At 51.8% G+C, this 12765-nt stretch overlaps 1 protein-coding gene across 1 annotated transcript in view; it reads left to right on the forward strand.

Annotated features, from left to right (window-relative positions):
* The window catches only part of SAMD4B (sterile alpha motif domain containing 4B), a 25586-nt gene extending 12827 nt beyond the window's left edge, over nucleotides 1-12759 (forward strand). The window contains exons 3-13 of the mRNA XM_010849214.1: nucleotides 605-1075; nucleotides 5492-5731; nucleotides 6280-6389; nucleotides 6546-6632; nucleotides 7384-7726; nucleotides 8449-8534; nucleotides 9030-9148; nucleotides 9777-9975; nucleotides 10169-10292; nucleotides 11619-11702; nucleotides 11913-12759. Coding sequence (XP_010847516.1) covers nucleotides 605-1075; nucleotides 5492-5731; nucleotides 6280-6389; nucleotides 6546-6632; nucleotides 7384-7726; nucleotides 8449-8534; nucleotides 9030-9148; nucleotides 9777-9975; nucleotides 10169-10292; nucleotides 11619-11702; nucleotides 11913-11941 — 1892 coding nt within the window. The 3' untranslated portion in view covers nucleotides 11942-12759. The remainder of the gene's footprint in view (nucleotides 1-604; nucleotides 1076-5491; nucleotides 5732-6279; nucleotides 6390-6545; nucleotides 6633-7383; nucleotides 7727-8448; nucleotides 8535-9029; nucleotides 9149-9776; nucleotides 9976-10168; nucleotides 10293-11618; nucleotides 11703-11912) is intronic.
* The last annotated feature ends 6 nt before the right edge of the window (nucleotides 12760-12765 follow it).

Below are 12765 nucleotides of genomic sequence, written 5' to 3' on the forward strand. Positions count from 1 at the left end.
TTGGGCTGTACTACACACCATGTGCTTGCCTGGAAAATACCAGGGACCAGGGAGCCTGGTGGGCTGCTGTCTATGGGGTCACACAGAGTCAGACACGACTGAAGTGACTTAGCAGCAGCAGCACACAACATGTGAGATTTTAGTTCCCCAACCAGGGGCTGAACCCTGCCCTCTGCACTGGACTGCCAGGGAAGTCCTGAGCCCAAGCTTTTAACCAATATATTCTGTTGTCCTCCAAGTCAGGATGAAGGCTGTTTTGATAGGGGAAAGAGAGTAGAGACCATGAAGGTAAGGAGTAGGGATAAAGCAAGAAGAGCCGGCCTGGGGACAGCAGGAGGGACTCAGGTTCCAGAGTGGCACGTTTGGCTGATAGGAGCCATAGCAGGTTTCTGAGAGTAGGAGTGATGAAACCGGAAAAAAAAATTACCATGGAAGCAGGCAGAGTATGTTAGATATCACCTATATGAGGGATAAGATTGGAGTCATGAAAGGAGAAGGGAAGTGAAATTGGAGCTGAGGGAATGGCCTGTAGACACCTTTCCTGGTTTTATGGGGGGGTCCCCCACCCTGGTTCCCCTGACATTCCCTCTTGTCCCCTCTGTAGCCATCGTCAGTCAGTGGCAGCAGGAGTCCAAAGAGAAGGTGGTATCCCTCCTGCTGTCCCACCTACCCCTGCTTCAGCCAGGCAACACGGAGGCCAAGTCGGAGTACATGAGGCTGCTGCAGAAAGTGCTGGCCTACTCGATCGAGAGCAATGCCTTCATCGAGGAGAGCCGCCAGCTGCTTTCCTATGCCCTCATCCACCCAGCCACCACACTGGAGGACCGCAATGCACTGGCCCTCTGGCTCAGCCACTTGGAAGACCGGCTAGCTAGCGGCTTTCGCACCCGACCTGAGCCCACCTACCACTCTCGCCAGGGCTCAGATGAGTGGGGTGGCCCTGCAGAGCTGGGCCCTGGGGATGCAGGGCCAGCCTGGCAGGACAAGCCACCCCGGGAAAATGGACATGTGCCCTTCCACCCACCCAGCTCAGTGCCGCCAGCTATCAACAGTATTGGGAGCAACGCAAATGCAGGTGAGGAGGTGGGAGTTCCTGGGAGGCCATGCCTACTTGAAAAGGGTCAGACTGGGCTGTCTCTTGCCTCACTCTGTCCCTGGGCAAGTCACATAACCAATCTCTCTGGGCCTCAGCTTTATGAGGCAGTGTAGAGGCTGTGAACTGGCATTCCCAGAGCCATTTCTGACATGCCAACATGCTTTATTGAGCCCAAACTCAATAAAACTTTGGTTTTATTTTGTTACATTTTAAAATAAATCAGCAATGTAAGGAATTTTCCCCTAAAAATCCAGATTTCAGCTTTTCTTAAAAAATCAAACGATCTGGCAAATCAAGGCCTGTGGTCTGCTGGCAGTCATAAGATGAAGTTAAATATTGGTTACCACCTTTAGACCCTACACGTGTCCCAATAGGCCCCTGCTGCAACCATCCAACTTTGGGCACGTGTGATAACTGCCTGACCTCTGAAAGCATTGAGTTAGTAACCATAATTTGAAGTTCTTTCTAGCTCAGACATTCTGGATTTTTGTATCTGGCTCCAGCTTACCAGACTCATTTCTGAGGAGTGTATGTTTGTAAGCCTGTTCATATACGATGTAACTCATACTGCAAGGCTTTAGTAATAGTAGGCAACATTGTTTAGCATTGACTGTGCTAGGTCCTCTATTTTTAAAAGCATTTTGCAGGCATGGTCTCCTTTAATCTTCATCACAACAGTATCATTAGCCCCATTCTGCAGATGAAGGCACTGAGACGCAAAGAGATGAAGTCTTGTATTCAAGGCCACAAAGCAAGTAGTGAAACTGGCCAAGGTTTAGACCAGGCAGCCTGATAACAGTGCTTGCCTCTGACACTATGCTATCCTCCAACTAAGCGGTCTCAAAATGACTCTCCTAGTTAGTACCTCCAGAGGCTGGGGTGAGCAGGAGGGGCTGGTATTCTAGTCAGGTTTTTGTTTTTTGTTTTTTTAATTTTTATTAGAGTATAGTTGCTTTCCGGTTTTTAAAATGTTAGTTGAAATGAACAGGATAAAAGAGATTGACATTTTCAAGGATTGATGAGGTGATGGTCACGTGACCTGACTCAAGGCAAGCAGTTGCCAAGATTTAACCTCAAGATGCCGGCTGCCTTTTGCAAGCCCTGGTTAAAGCAGGCCAGCTGAGGGTGACAATGAAAATGTTACCTGTGCCAGGGGCAGGGTGAACCTTGGGTCTTTGGTACCGAGTTGTATGGCACCTGGTACACATCAGTTACCCCTGAGCCTCTTTCTTCCCCAGTTGAATATGGATGTCCTGGTCACCTGCTTCCCTCCCAAGAGTTGGCAAGAATCAGGGAAGATAGAGGGATAGAGGGGCATTTCCAGGAGCTCTAGCAACAACCCAAGGTGTCTTGGACTTTTTTTTCCAGTCTCAGAGCATGACAGTTTCTGTGTCCAAGTTGGGAGGGTATATTAATAATGATAATTCTAGCTAAAATATATTCAACATTTAGTCTTTGCCAGGAGCTGTTCTGAGAACTTTATACTAAAAAATTCATTGGCTGAGTCACAGAAAAGTCACTTGCCCAAGGTGGTGTAGCCAGAGTTTAAATCCAAGCAGTCTGGCTCCACAGCTCATATTCTTTATTACTGTGCTACACTGCCCCCACCTAAAAGTGACCCTCCCGAAGATGCTCATCAAGAGGAGGGGTCATCCATGCAGGGTGCCCGTACTTGCAGCAACTTTAAAAGACCAGGCTGGAACAATGTTGGATATGGGATTTGAACCAGAAGAGAAATTGGACATTCCAAGTAGAGGGCATAGCATGGATTGAAGGTATAGGGATGTCAGATTGGAGGGAATGGTATGTAGACGGGTCTGGCAAGGATGGAGAGGTGCAGGGATTTAAATGAGTAATAGCCATAGCAAATACTCATGTTTACCATGGGCCTGCCCCTGAACCAAAAACTTCACATGAAAGTGGAAACAGAGGAGGAAATGAAGTGACTCGTGAAGTTAATAGGTGGCTGAGCCAGAATTTGAACTCAGGTCTGTCTTGACTCTCAGATCTTAGTATGTTAGGGTCACATTTGGGGGCAAGGGCAGAGGGGCTTGAAGGATAAGATGAAGCTTTTCAATTTAAGGCAATTGCAGGAAACAGGAAGTCATTAAAATATTTTTGAGTGGGGAGCAAGGATTGGCCTGTAAGGGCAGGCAGGGTGGGTTTGGGGTTCTGCCAAGGACAGACCAGGGTTTCTTGGAGAGTGCGAGGCCCTGGATATCTGGCCAGCATTCCTGTTTTTATAGTTCTCATGCTGTGGCCAGCCTCCACCCTAGTGCGGGGCCAAGCAGGGCTTCTCAGGAACTGCACAATCGTTCCAATCAGGATAATTTCCTGTCCTCTCAGCCTCGCCTGCCCCCTTCTTGGCTGAGAGGAGAGAAACGAGGAAGCCAGGGGCACTAGGACAAGCCAAAAAAAAAAAAGGCCTGTGTTAAGGGTTCTCCAGCCCCCCGTGCCCAGAGGGTGACATCTGTTACAAGTCCAGAGGCTTTGCAGGAGCCCCATGCGGAGGATCCCAGAGGTCATAGATAGTGGGTGGAGGGTAGCCTTCATGGATGGGGTCAGTGCACTGCCCTCTCCCTCAGGTGACTTCCTGGCTAGGAGCATAGATAACTGTCACAAATGAGGGAAGGTGCTTTGGGGGCCCATACAGGCTGGGTGTCCTGAATCTGGGTGTCAGTGAGGCACTCACAGGAAACCCAGCCATTCCATCAGAAATGAGGCTAGGGTTCTTCTGTCTCTGCCTCCTAACTCTTTGTGGGAACTGGCGTGAAGGACTTCTGTTCTCTAGGCCTTGATGGTCTCACCTATGCAGCATGAGGCTTTTTGGCTTTGTTTTCTTTTCCTTTTTGACTTGGGGTACTTCTAGATTTCCTGCGTCAAGCTCAGAGGCCCCCTTAGCACTCTTAGGATGATGGGTGCCCTCCTTTTGGAGTCAGTGAATTTTCAGGCATTCCTGTGTCTTGGCCTGTCTTGGGGATGCAGAAATGGTTGGGCAGGCTTGCCACCATCCTACACAAGCCCAGATTCCAGTGGGAGGCAGCCTAGGGAAGGAACAGGAGGGCTGGACTTGAGATAGCAGCACAGGGGCCCAGGGCACACAGAGGAGACAGTCGCAGAAGAGGGGGACACTTGAGCTAGGAATGAAGGCCAAAGTGGCTGGCAGTTAAGGGTGGGTGACTGGTGAGCTAGGGGAATGGAGTAGCATGCGTAAAGGTCTGGAAGCTCGTGGGAACCTGCCTTGTCCTTAGAATGGTTAAAAATCAAATTGGATCCCTTTTCTTATCCCAGGAATGGGATGGATGGAGGATATGAAACATCTGGTGAATGAGGGCCTGGATTCACCTTTGTTTGGGCTCAGAACAAGAAAACATCTTTTGGGAGGCATTGAAGCCCAATAATAGATGTTGAGGAAGCAGTTTATGTGTACCTCATTCACTTACTTTACACATAATTGTGTAGAACCTCCTCTAGTAGAAAACCTCCCTGTAATTACTGAGTTTAATTAATAATGTTTAAGACAGGATGGGGCCCTGTTCTCACAGGTCTTGAAGTAGGGGGGTACAGTTATAAACAAGTGAACAGATAATTAGATAAGGTCATTTCAAGTTGTGATCGGTGCTGTAAGAAAGACAGGACATAGTAATATGATTGGAGGTTGGTGAGGAGGAGCTACTTCTGACTGAGGGTTCAGGGAAAGCCTCCAAAGGAGTGATGCTTTTTTGAGAGGAGACCTGGAGGAGCCAGCTGCCAAGATCAGGAGAACAAGGAGGAGGAGCAAGCTCAGAAGTCCTGAGGCTGGAACAAGCTCCACTGTTCCAGGAACAAATTGGGGGCAGAGGTGTGGCAAAGGCTAGAAAAGCTTGAACCAGAGGGATGAGCTATGAGAGATGAGACCTCAGAGATGAGCAGGGCCAAGGTCCTGTAAGGCCTTATAGGTATTGGGAGGAGGGTTTGAATTTTATTCTTCTTGTAAAGGGAAGCTACAGGTAGGATTTAATCAGGGACTAAGTGGGTCAGATTTGCATTTAAAGGAAGATCAGTGTGGCTGTTGTGAGTTGAATAGACCATAGCGGGTGAAGATGAAGGCAAGAAATTTTGTGAGGAGGCTGCGATGGCAATTCCAGCTAAGGACTCCAGTGACTTAGCCCAGGGTGCTAGCAGAGGAAGTGGAGCAGTTCAGAGAAGTGGCCAACAGCTTGCTAATGGGTTGGATAGGTAGGGGAATGCGGGAACTTACAGTAGCTGGTAGGTAGTTCCCCTCAGACCCCAGGGTCCTTTCCCTTTGTTGGGTTCCGAGGCTGAGCTGCCATCCATGGCACTGACCAGGGGAACATGGTCTCCTGTGGTCAGATTCCCAGTCCTGACCTCTTGTCTCTCTCCCACTCCGGCCAGGTCTCCCCTGCCAAATCCACCCCAGCCCGCTGAAGCGCTCCATGTCGCTCATCCCCACAAGTCCCCAGGCCCCTGGTGAGTGGCCGAGTCCAGAGGAGCTTGGGGCCCGGGCTGTTTTCACCACGCCCGACCACGCACCCCTCTCACCGCAGAGCAGCGTGGCCTCCTCTGGCAGTGAGCAGACGGAGGAGCAGGGCTCCAGCCGGAACACTTTCCAGGAGGACGGCAGTGGCATGAAAGGTACAGGTGGGGAGACTAGCACTAGGACCTCCTCAAGAGGCTTGTGCAGAGCTTAAAAGGACAGAAGAGAGCTTGGAGCTGCCACCCCTCCCCACCCAATTCTTTCTCTTCCCCCCAACCCCGCCCCCCGAGAAGGGGATACAGGTCTGAGGAATGTGGACAGTCCCTGCTCTAAGGGCTCAAGACTGAGCAGAGAGACCCCCACAAGTCCCAGTCTGATTAGGGAAAAGCCCCTGCACTCAGGCAGCCCAGTCTAAGAAAGCTAGGACCTAGAGGTAACTGATGGAACAGAGGTTCCAAAAATACTTTTAAGGACATCAGGGGTTATCCTAAGACACGTCCAACGCAGCAACTCAGAAGGATAGGGTGTCCTGAGCAGGGAAGGCCACCTGGAAGGGTCTGGCTGGGCATATGGATCCTGGGCTTCTCCCTGCCTCCTTCCAGTGTCCTACAGCTTTTAAGGCTGCCTATGATTGATGCCTGGTCCCTCCCCACAACTGTCACCAGGGCCAGATTCCTCACCTTATGCCCTCCCTTCTTTTCCACAGACGTGCCCTCGTGGCTCAAGAGCCTCCGCTTGCACAAGTATGCAGCCCTCTTCTCACAGATGAGCTATGAGGAGATGATGACGCTGACTGAACAGCACTTGGAGTCGCAGGTGAAGCTGAGGGGACCCTCAGGGCAAGGTTGAGGGCGGTACCATTTTGACGTGACCCTTGCAGTCCAAGCCTCTTCTCCTGGGGCCTTGTTGGGGCACCTTGAGTACCTTAACCTCCCATTTCCAGCTTCCTGTCCCCTTGTGCCCCTTCCACAGAATGTCACCAAAGGTGCCCGCCACAAGATAGCCCTGAGCATCCAGAAGCTGCGCGAGAGGCAGAGCGTCCTCAAATCCCTGGAGAAGGTGAGGACCTGGTATCCCCATCTCCAAGGTCAGGTGACTGCCCAGTGGTGCTAATGCTGAGGGCTCTGGGTCCACCTTGCTGCCGATGTCGCCCCCCACCTCGGAATCTCCCCAACCCTAGGGACCCAGGCTCTGGGAACCAAGTGCAAGTCAGATCACAGGGCTCACTTGCTTGTGAGTGAGCTGAGAGGCTGAGAGGCTCTCCTCCCTGTCTGTCCTGGTCTGTGTCTCTGGAATCATATCTGTTGACTCAACCCCTTCTCTTCCATTTCACTTTTCCATTTCTAACAACTCTTTCTGATAGAGCAGTGTCTCCCTGTGCACATGATCTCTTTCCAGTTGGTTATTTCTTATCTGCGCCCTATCCTTACATATCTGCCTTGATTTGCATCCCTTTTCCTCTTTCCCTGCCACTTGCCTTCTGGTTTTTGCTCCCTTCAGTGTCTTAGTCCAAATCTGTGGGTTTGAATCTGGTTCCATCCTCAGTGGGACCCTGAGACCCCAGCATTAGCCCACCTTCTCCAGATCTCCATGGCACTCCACCTTGAAGTGGGGAAGAGGGAATATGTATGTACAAATGTGTATGTATGTGTGTGTGCACACTCCGGCAGCTCCTTTACCTGCCTTCTCTGTGTGGTGGAACCCAGGGTCCCGCCAGCTGTTTGCAGGGGCTGTTTGACCCTATATGCGTAGTCATTCTGCAGAGCTGTAGGGATTGGCATGTGACCCAGGCTGTGTCTTCCCCACTCAGGATGTGCTGGAAGGCGGAAATCTGCGAAACGCTCTGCAGGAGCTGCAGCAGATCATCATCACCCCCATCAAGGCCTACAGTGTCCTCCAGGCCACCGTGGCCGCCACCGCTGCCACCACCTCTACTGCCAAGGATGGGGGCCGGGGGGAGCCACCGCTGCCAGGTGCTGAGCCTCCCCTGGCTCTCCCTGGCACAGACAAGGGCAGTGAGACCAATGACCCTCCAGCTGCAGAGAGCTACCCCCCTCCACCAGCTCCAGCTCCCACTGATGGCAGTGAGCCAGCCCCTGCTCCTGTCGCTGATGGAGACATCCCCAGCCAGTTTACACGGGTGATGGGCAAAGGTGAGACCACCCAGGGCCCAGCAGGAAGTTCTGGGCCAGGGTACCAAGTGAACCCAGGCATCAGGGGTCAAATCCAGTTTAAATTATGGGAGCAGAATTTTTCAAAGCACCCTGGGGACTAGAGCACTAAAGAAAGGGACTAAGACTAAGGATGACAAGGCCCCTTCCCTCTGGCATGTCCAGGCTGATGATGAGAGACAGCCCTTACCCTCAAAGCATCTCCAACCTGAGCAGAAGACGGGACATTATGTCAGTGGAAACTGCATACAGCCAAGAGTAAACAGATAAGGCGAATCCATTGGTTCTTTCAGAGGCAACTGAAGTCCACAGGATGGATATCCTGATGCTCTTAATGAGCTCACCTTTTCCTAAGGCAGCACAGCATAGGCAAGTTTACACCTGGGTCTGAATCCTTTAGCTGTGTGACCTGAGGCAAATAACTCAACCTCTCTGAACCTCAGACTCGTCAGGCTAAAAATCCCTCCATTGATGACACTATCCCAAGACTTGAGAAAAAGTCATTGACTTCATATCTGCCATATGCCAGGCAGTACGGTGGGCCCTGTATATATCCTCATAATAAGCCAGGTGCAATTCTTAGCAGATAGCTAGTACTCATCCGGCATGAGTTTCCTGACCCACCTTCTCATGGGCCAGGGGAGCTGGAACATGGCAGAGGGCATTCTGGGGGCTGACCTCCCGCCTTTTTCCATGTCCCCAAGTGTGCACCCAGCTGCTGGTGTCCCGACCAGACGAGGAGAACATCACCAGTTACCTCCAGCTCATCGAAAAGTGCCTGTCTCATGAGGTGAGGCCTTCCCTAGGGCTCTCAGGAATGGAAAGGCTGCCCCCATCCTCTCAGACCAGCACTCCTTATGTGTCCAACAAGGCCCCGCCTAACTGACTCCTGCCCATCTCTCCAGCCCTCATCCTTCCAGTGTTGGGTTCCGTGGATGCCCTGAGCTCCCATTCTCAGAGCCTTAGTACATAATTCTTCTCTGGGGAGTAAGTCCCCCTCCTGCCTGCTGATCCCTCAGCTCTCAGTAAAACAGGATGCCTTCACCAGCCCCTCATAACATCAGGTTTCTTGTGCCTCTTGTGTTGCTTCCTCACAGCATTTATCACAGTTACAATTTCTTATGTATCATCTCCCCAGCTAAATTGTAAGCTGTGTGAGCACAGATCACTTCTGTGTCCCATTGTTGCCCAGCACAGGACAGGCAGTTGATAAATACTTGAGCGAATGGATAGAAGGCAGATCTGAAAGAAGCACACACACCTCTTTCACCCCCCCTAATTCTAGGCTTTCACGGAGACACAGAAGAAACGACTGCTGTCCTGGAAACAGCAAGTGCTGAAGCTCCTCCGGACTTTCCCGCGCAAAGCTGCACTAGAGATGCAGAACTACAGGCAGCAGAAGGGGTAGGTGGGCAGCCAGGGCACAGGGACCTTTCTTTCGTAAGCCCTTGTTGTTTGACAGATAGTGCTTAGAGGGGTGATTGCGTCCTGGGCTGGGAGTCCAATTGTCCTCATTCAGTAACTGAGTGGCCTTATATAAGTCACCCAGTGAGGACTTTCCCATTAGAAAATCAGGTGGTGCCTGATTTTCCATTAGAATAGAGTAATATTCCATACTAATATTAGTATATTCCATATACTAATATACTAATATTCCATTAGTATAGCAGAATCAGTACCCATCTCCATAGCTGGCCCCTTGCTTGTCCCTTGTTCTCCTCCTCTCCTGTGTGCAGAGGGCTCTGAAGTCGCTTCTCACCCCAAACAAACAATAGAAATATCACACTTGAGAATTGAAGTTAGAACTGCTTTGAGTGGACTTGAGGAAACCTTTGGACTCTCTCATCTCCATCTTAGGAGTCCCTTTTGGGCAGAAGGAGACAGAATAACAGTGCAAGGACTTGGACAGGGAATCCCTGCTCATGCAGGTCTATGTTCTGTCCTACCACAGGGGTGGTGGGGAGTAAGAAAAAGAGTTAAACAGATGGGCCCATACACCTAAACTGACACCCTGCCTTCTGCTCTCTCACAGCTGGGCGTTTGGCTCGAACTCACTCCCCATAGCTGGTTCTGTGGGGATGGGGGTGGCCCGGCGGACCCAGCGGCAGTTCCCAATGCCTCCCCGGGCCCTTCCGCCTGGCAGGATGGGCCTTCTGAGCCCTTCGGGCATTGGGGGCATCTCCCCTCGACATGCCCTCACCAGCCCCAGCCTTGGGGGCCAGGGCCGACAGGTGAGCCAGCTGGAAGCAAAGAGCCTGGCACTTCTGGGTTGGGGTGGTGGTGCCTGTGATGTGTGTGTCCATATGTTTGTGTCCAGGTGGGCCCAGCTTAGTGGGGAGGTGACTCCTGCCAACTCTGCCACTCCTGGGTCTGGGCCTTTGCCCTACCCACCCACTGCTTTCTCTCTTCCCATGCCCCATGCAGAACCTGTGGTTCGCCAACCCTGGAGGCAGCAACAGTATGCCCAGCCAGAGCCGCAGCTCTGTGCAGCGCACCCACTCGCTCCCAGTCCACTCGTCACCCCAGGCCATTCTCATGTTCCCTCCAGGTAAGGTGCCCACCCTTAGGACTCTGCCTCAACACTACCCTTAGCTGGCCTTTCTTTTCTCTTCTGGGTCTTATACATACTATCCCTTGCATATATTTGTTCTCTGTCTCTCCCCCTCTCCCCATCTTCTCTCACTCCTTATCCCCACCCACCCCCCATCTTTATCTCTCTCCCTCCCTGTGTCATAATCTCAGTGCTCATACTGGTGTCTGTCTGCGTCTTTTTCGAGGATTGTTAAATACTCAGTTTGAAAGGAGTGGAGGGGAGGAGACAGAGCGGCCAGGTTTCTGTAGAAGGAGTCCTGCCTATCAGTCCACTAGTGTCCTTTCAGAGGCCAGGTGACCAAGCAGGGACCTGTAGACTTCGGCTCTTTGAACAGGTTCTACCCTAAGGGCTGTCTTCCCTCTGCTTACAGATCAGCCTAGAGATGGGAGATCAGAAGGAGGGCAAAGCAGGCAAAAGGGAGGTTAGAGATACGCTAGCCTATGGGGTCGCACAGAGTCGGACACAACTGAAGTGACTTAGCAGCAGCAGCAGCCCTGCCTTGCTCAGCAAGTCAAGGGTGACTACCCTGTGCCAGCCCCTGTGCTGCTAGGCACTGAGGCTGTAGAAGCAGAGAAGGCTGGTCTGGAAAGGGCTGCCTCTAGAGAGAGCTTAGATTGCTTGTGACCCCAAACTCTTTATGTCACAAAGGATTCTTTTATGAGATTATGTGACAGGCAGGAGACCCCATTTGTCCTGTTCATCCTAGCACAGGGCTTGGCACATGGTAGGCATCTGTAAACACTATTAAATGACTGAATGGCTGAACTGCAGGAGTGAAAAATGAGACCAGTTCTTTTCACCAGTATGCTATGTGTCAGACAGCTTTCCTGCACTGTTCAGTCAAATCCCCAGCTGCACATGTGAAGGCACTGATATTCCCATCTTATTAGTCATGAATCTGAGTCTCAGAGGGGTCAACTTTTTTTTTTTTTATTAAGGAGAGACAATTAGATGATCCAACATGGCTTGTGGATTTATAGGTGACATCATGAGAGGTGAGGCTGGAAGGTGAAAGAGCAGGGTCTTGTGAACCCGGGTAAAAAGCTCAGAGTTCCTCTAGAAGCAGTGAGGAGCCCAGAAAAGCTTTTAAGCAGTGAGTGGTGTTAGGTCTGCCCAGTACCAAGTGTGTGTATGTCTTACAGGCTTTGTGTCTCTGTTTCTTGCCTCTCCTTTCCTTCTCGTCCCCGTCAGCCTCTCCTTCACGCCAGCCTCTGTCTTCGTGACTCTACCCTTCACCCCAGTCCAATCCTTACTGCTTCTGTTCTCCTGTCTCCCACCCAGACTGCCCGGTCCCTGGGCCTGACCTGGAGATCAATCCCACTCTGGAGTCTCTGTGTCTGAGCATGACAGAACACGCCTTGGGTGGTGAGCATTTCCTCTTTCCCTGACCCAGCTCCCACCTACCCAGCAGCGTCTCCACCTCTGAACTGAGCAACTCAGAGTCATCCTGAGGGGTCCCTAGGGGAGGCCGGACTCCAGGGAGGGCCTGACTGGGATGACAGGCTACCTGAGTACCTTTTCTTGGGCCTCCCGCCAGCTCCTGATCTTCCTCCCTTCCTCCCTTTCTTACCACAGATGGGACAGACAAAACCTCCACCATCTGACGGGACCCACAGCCCAGCGCACCCATAGGCTCCCCGGGCGGCGGGCGGGGGCCAACCCCCAACGGGCTTCTCCGCGACAGCGAGAGGGTGGGCTGGCTCAGCTATACATTCTAATATTTTTCTACTCTCTCACCCTTTTAACTTTTGTTTAACATTGGCACACGCCTTGCTCACTCCCAGGCCCGTCGAGGGATCTCTGCTGAGGCCCAGGGAGGTAGGGGGCAGCCAGGATAAAGGGGGCAGGGACTGGCCAGCCTGTCTGCCCCCTCCTCCCCTCCTTCCCCCCCTACCTGGCCCTGTCCCACCCCTGCCTCCTCTAGACTGCTGGCCACCTGCCCCTCCCAAGGAAAAAGTCTCCCCCAGACTCACTGACCCACTCTTTTGTGGGGCCTGCTCAGAAGCATCTGACATTTGGGGAGAGATGAGTGGGGTAGATAATCTGCTCTCCTGAATGTTGAGAGGAGCTGAGGAGATAAAGGCGGGTGAGGAGAGGAGCGTGTCTGTCTGCCTGTCTCTCTCTCCCTCTCTCCCTCACCTCCTTACACCTTCTTCTTCCTCATTCCCATCATTCCCCAAGGACAGGAGCTACCCTCCTCTCACTCACTTCCTTTTGCCCTGTTTATTAGAGATTCTCTGCAATTAATTTCTTAGGTCTATTTAAGATACATATTTATATAGTTCTTAACGGTTTTTCTCTCTGATCATTCCCTCTCATTTTTAGAATCCTCAGGCCTCTCTCTGAGCCAAGAAAGTGGCAGGGGGAGCCTGAATTTTACAAGGGGAGAGGGCAGAGCCCCCTCCTCCACACCCCCTAGCCCTTCCCC

This window comes from Bison bison, unplaced genomic scaffold, assembly GCF_000754665.1.
Source record: "Bison bison bison isolate TAMUID 2011002044 unplaced genomic scaffold, Bison_UMD1.0 scf7180017864280, whole genome shotgun sequence".
Lineage (NCBI taxonomy): Eukaryota > Metazoa > Chordata > Mammalia > Artiodactyla > Bovidae > Bison > Bison bison.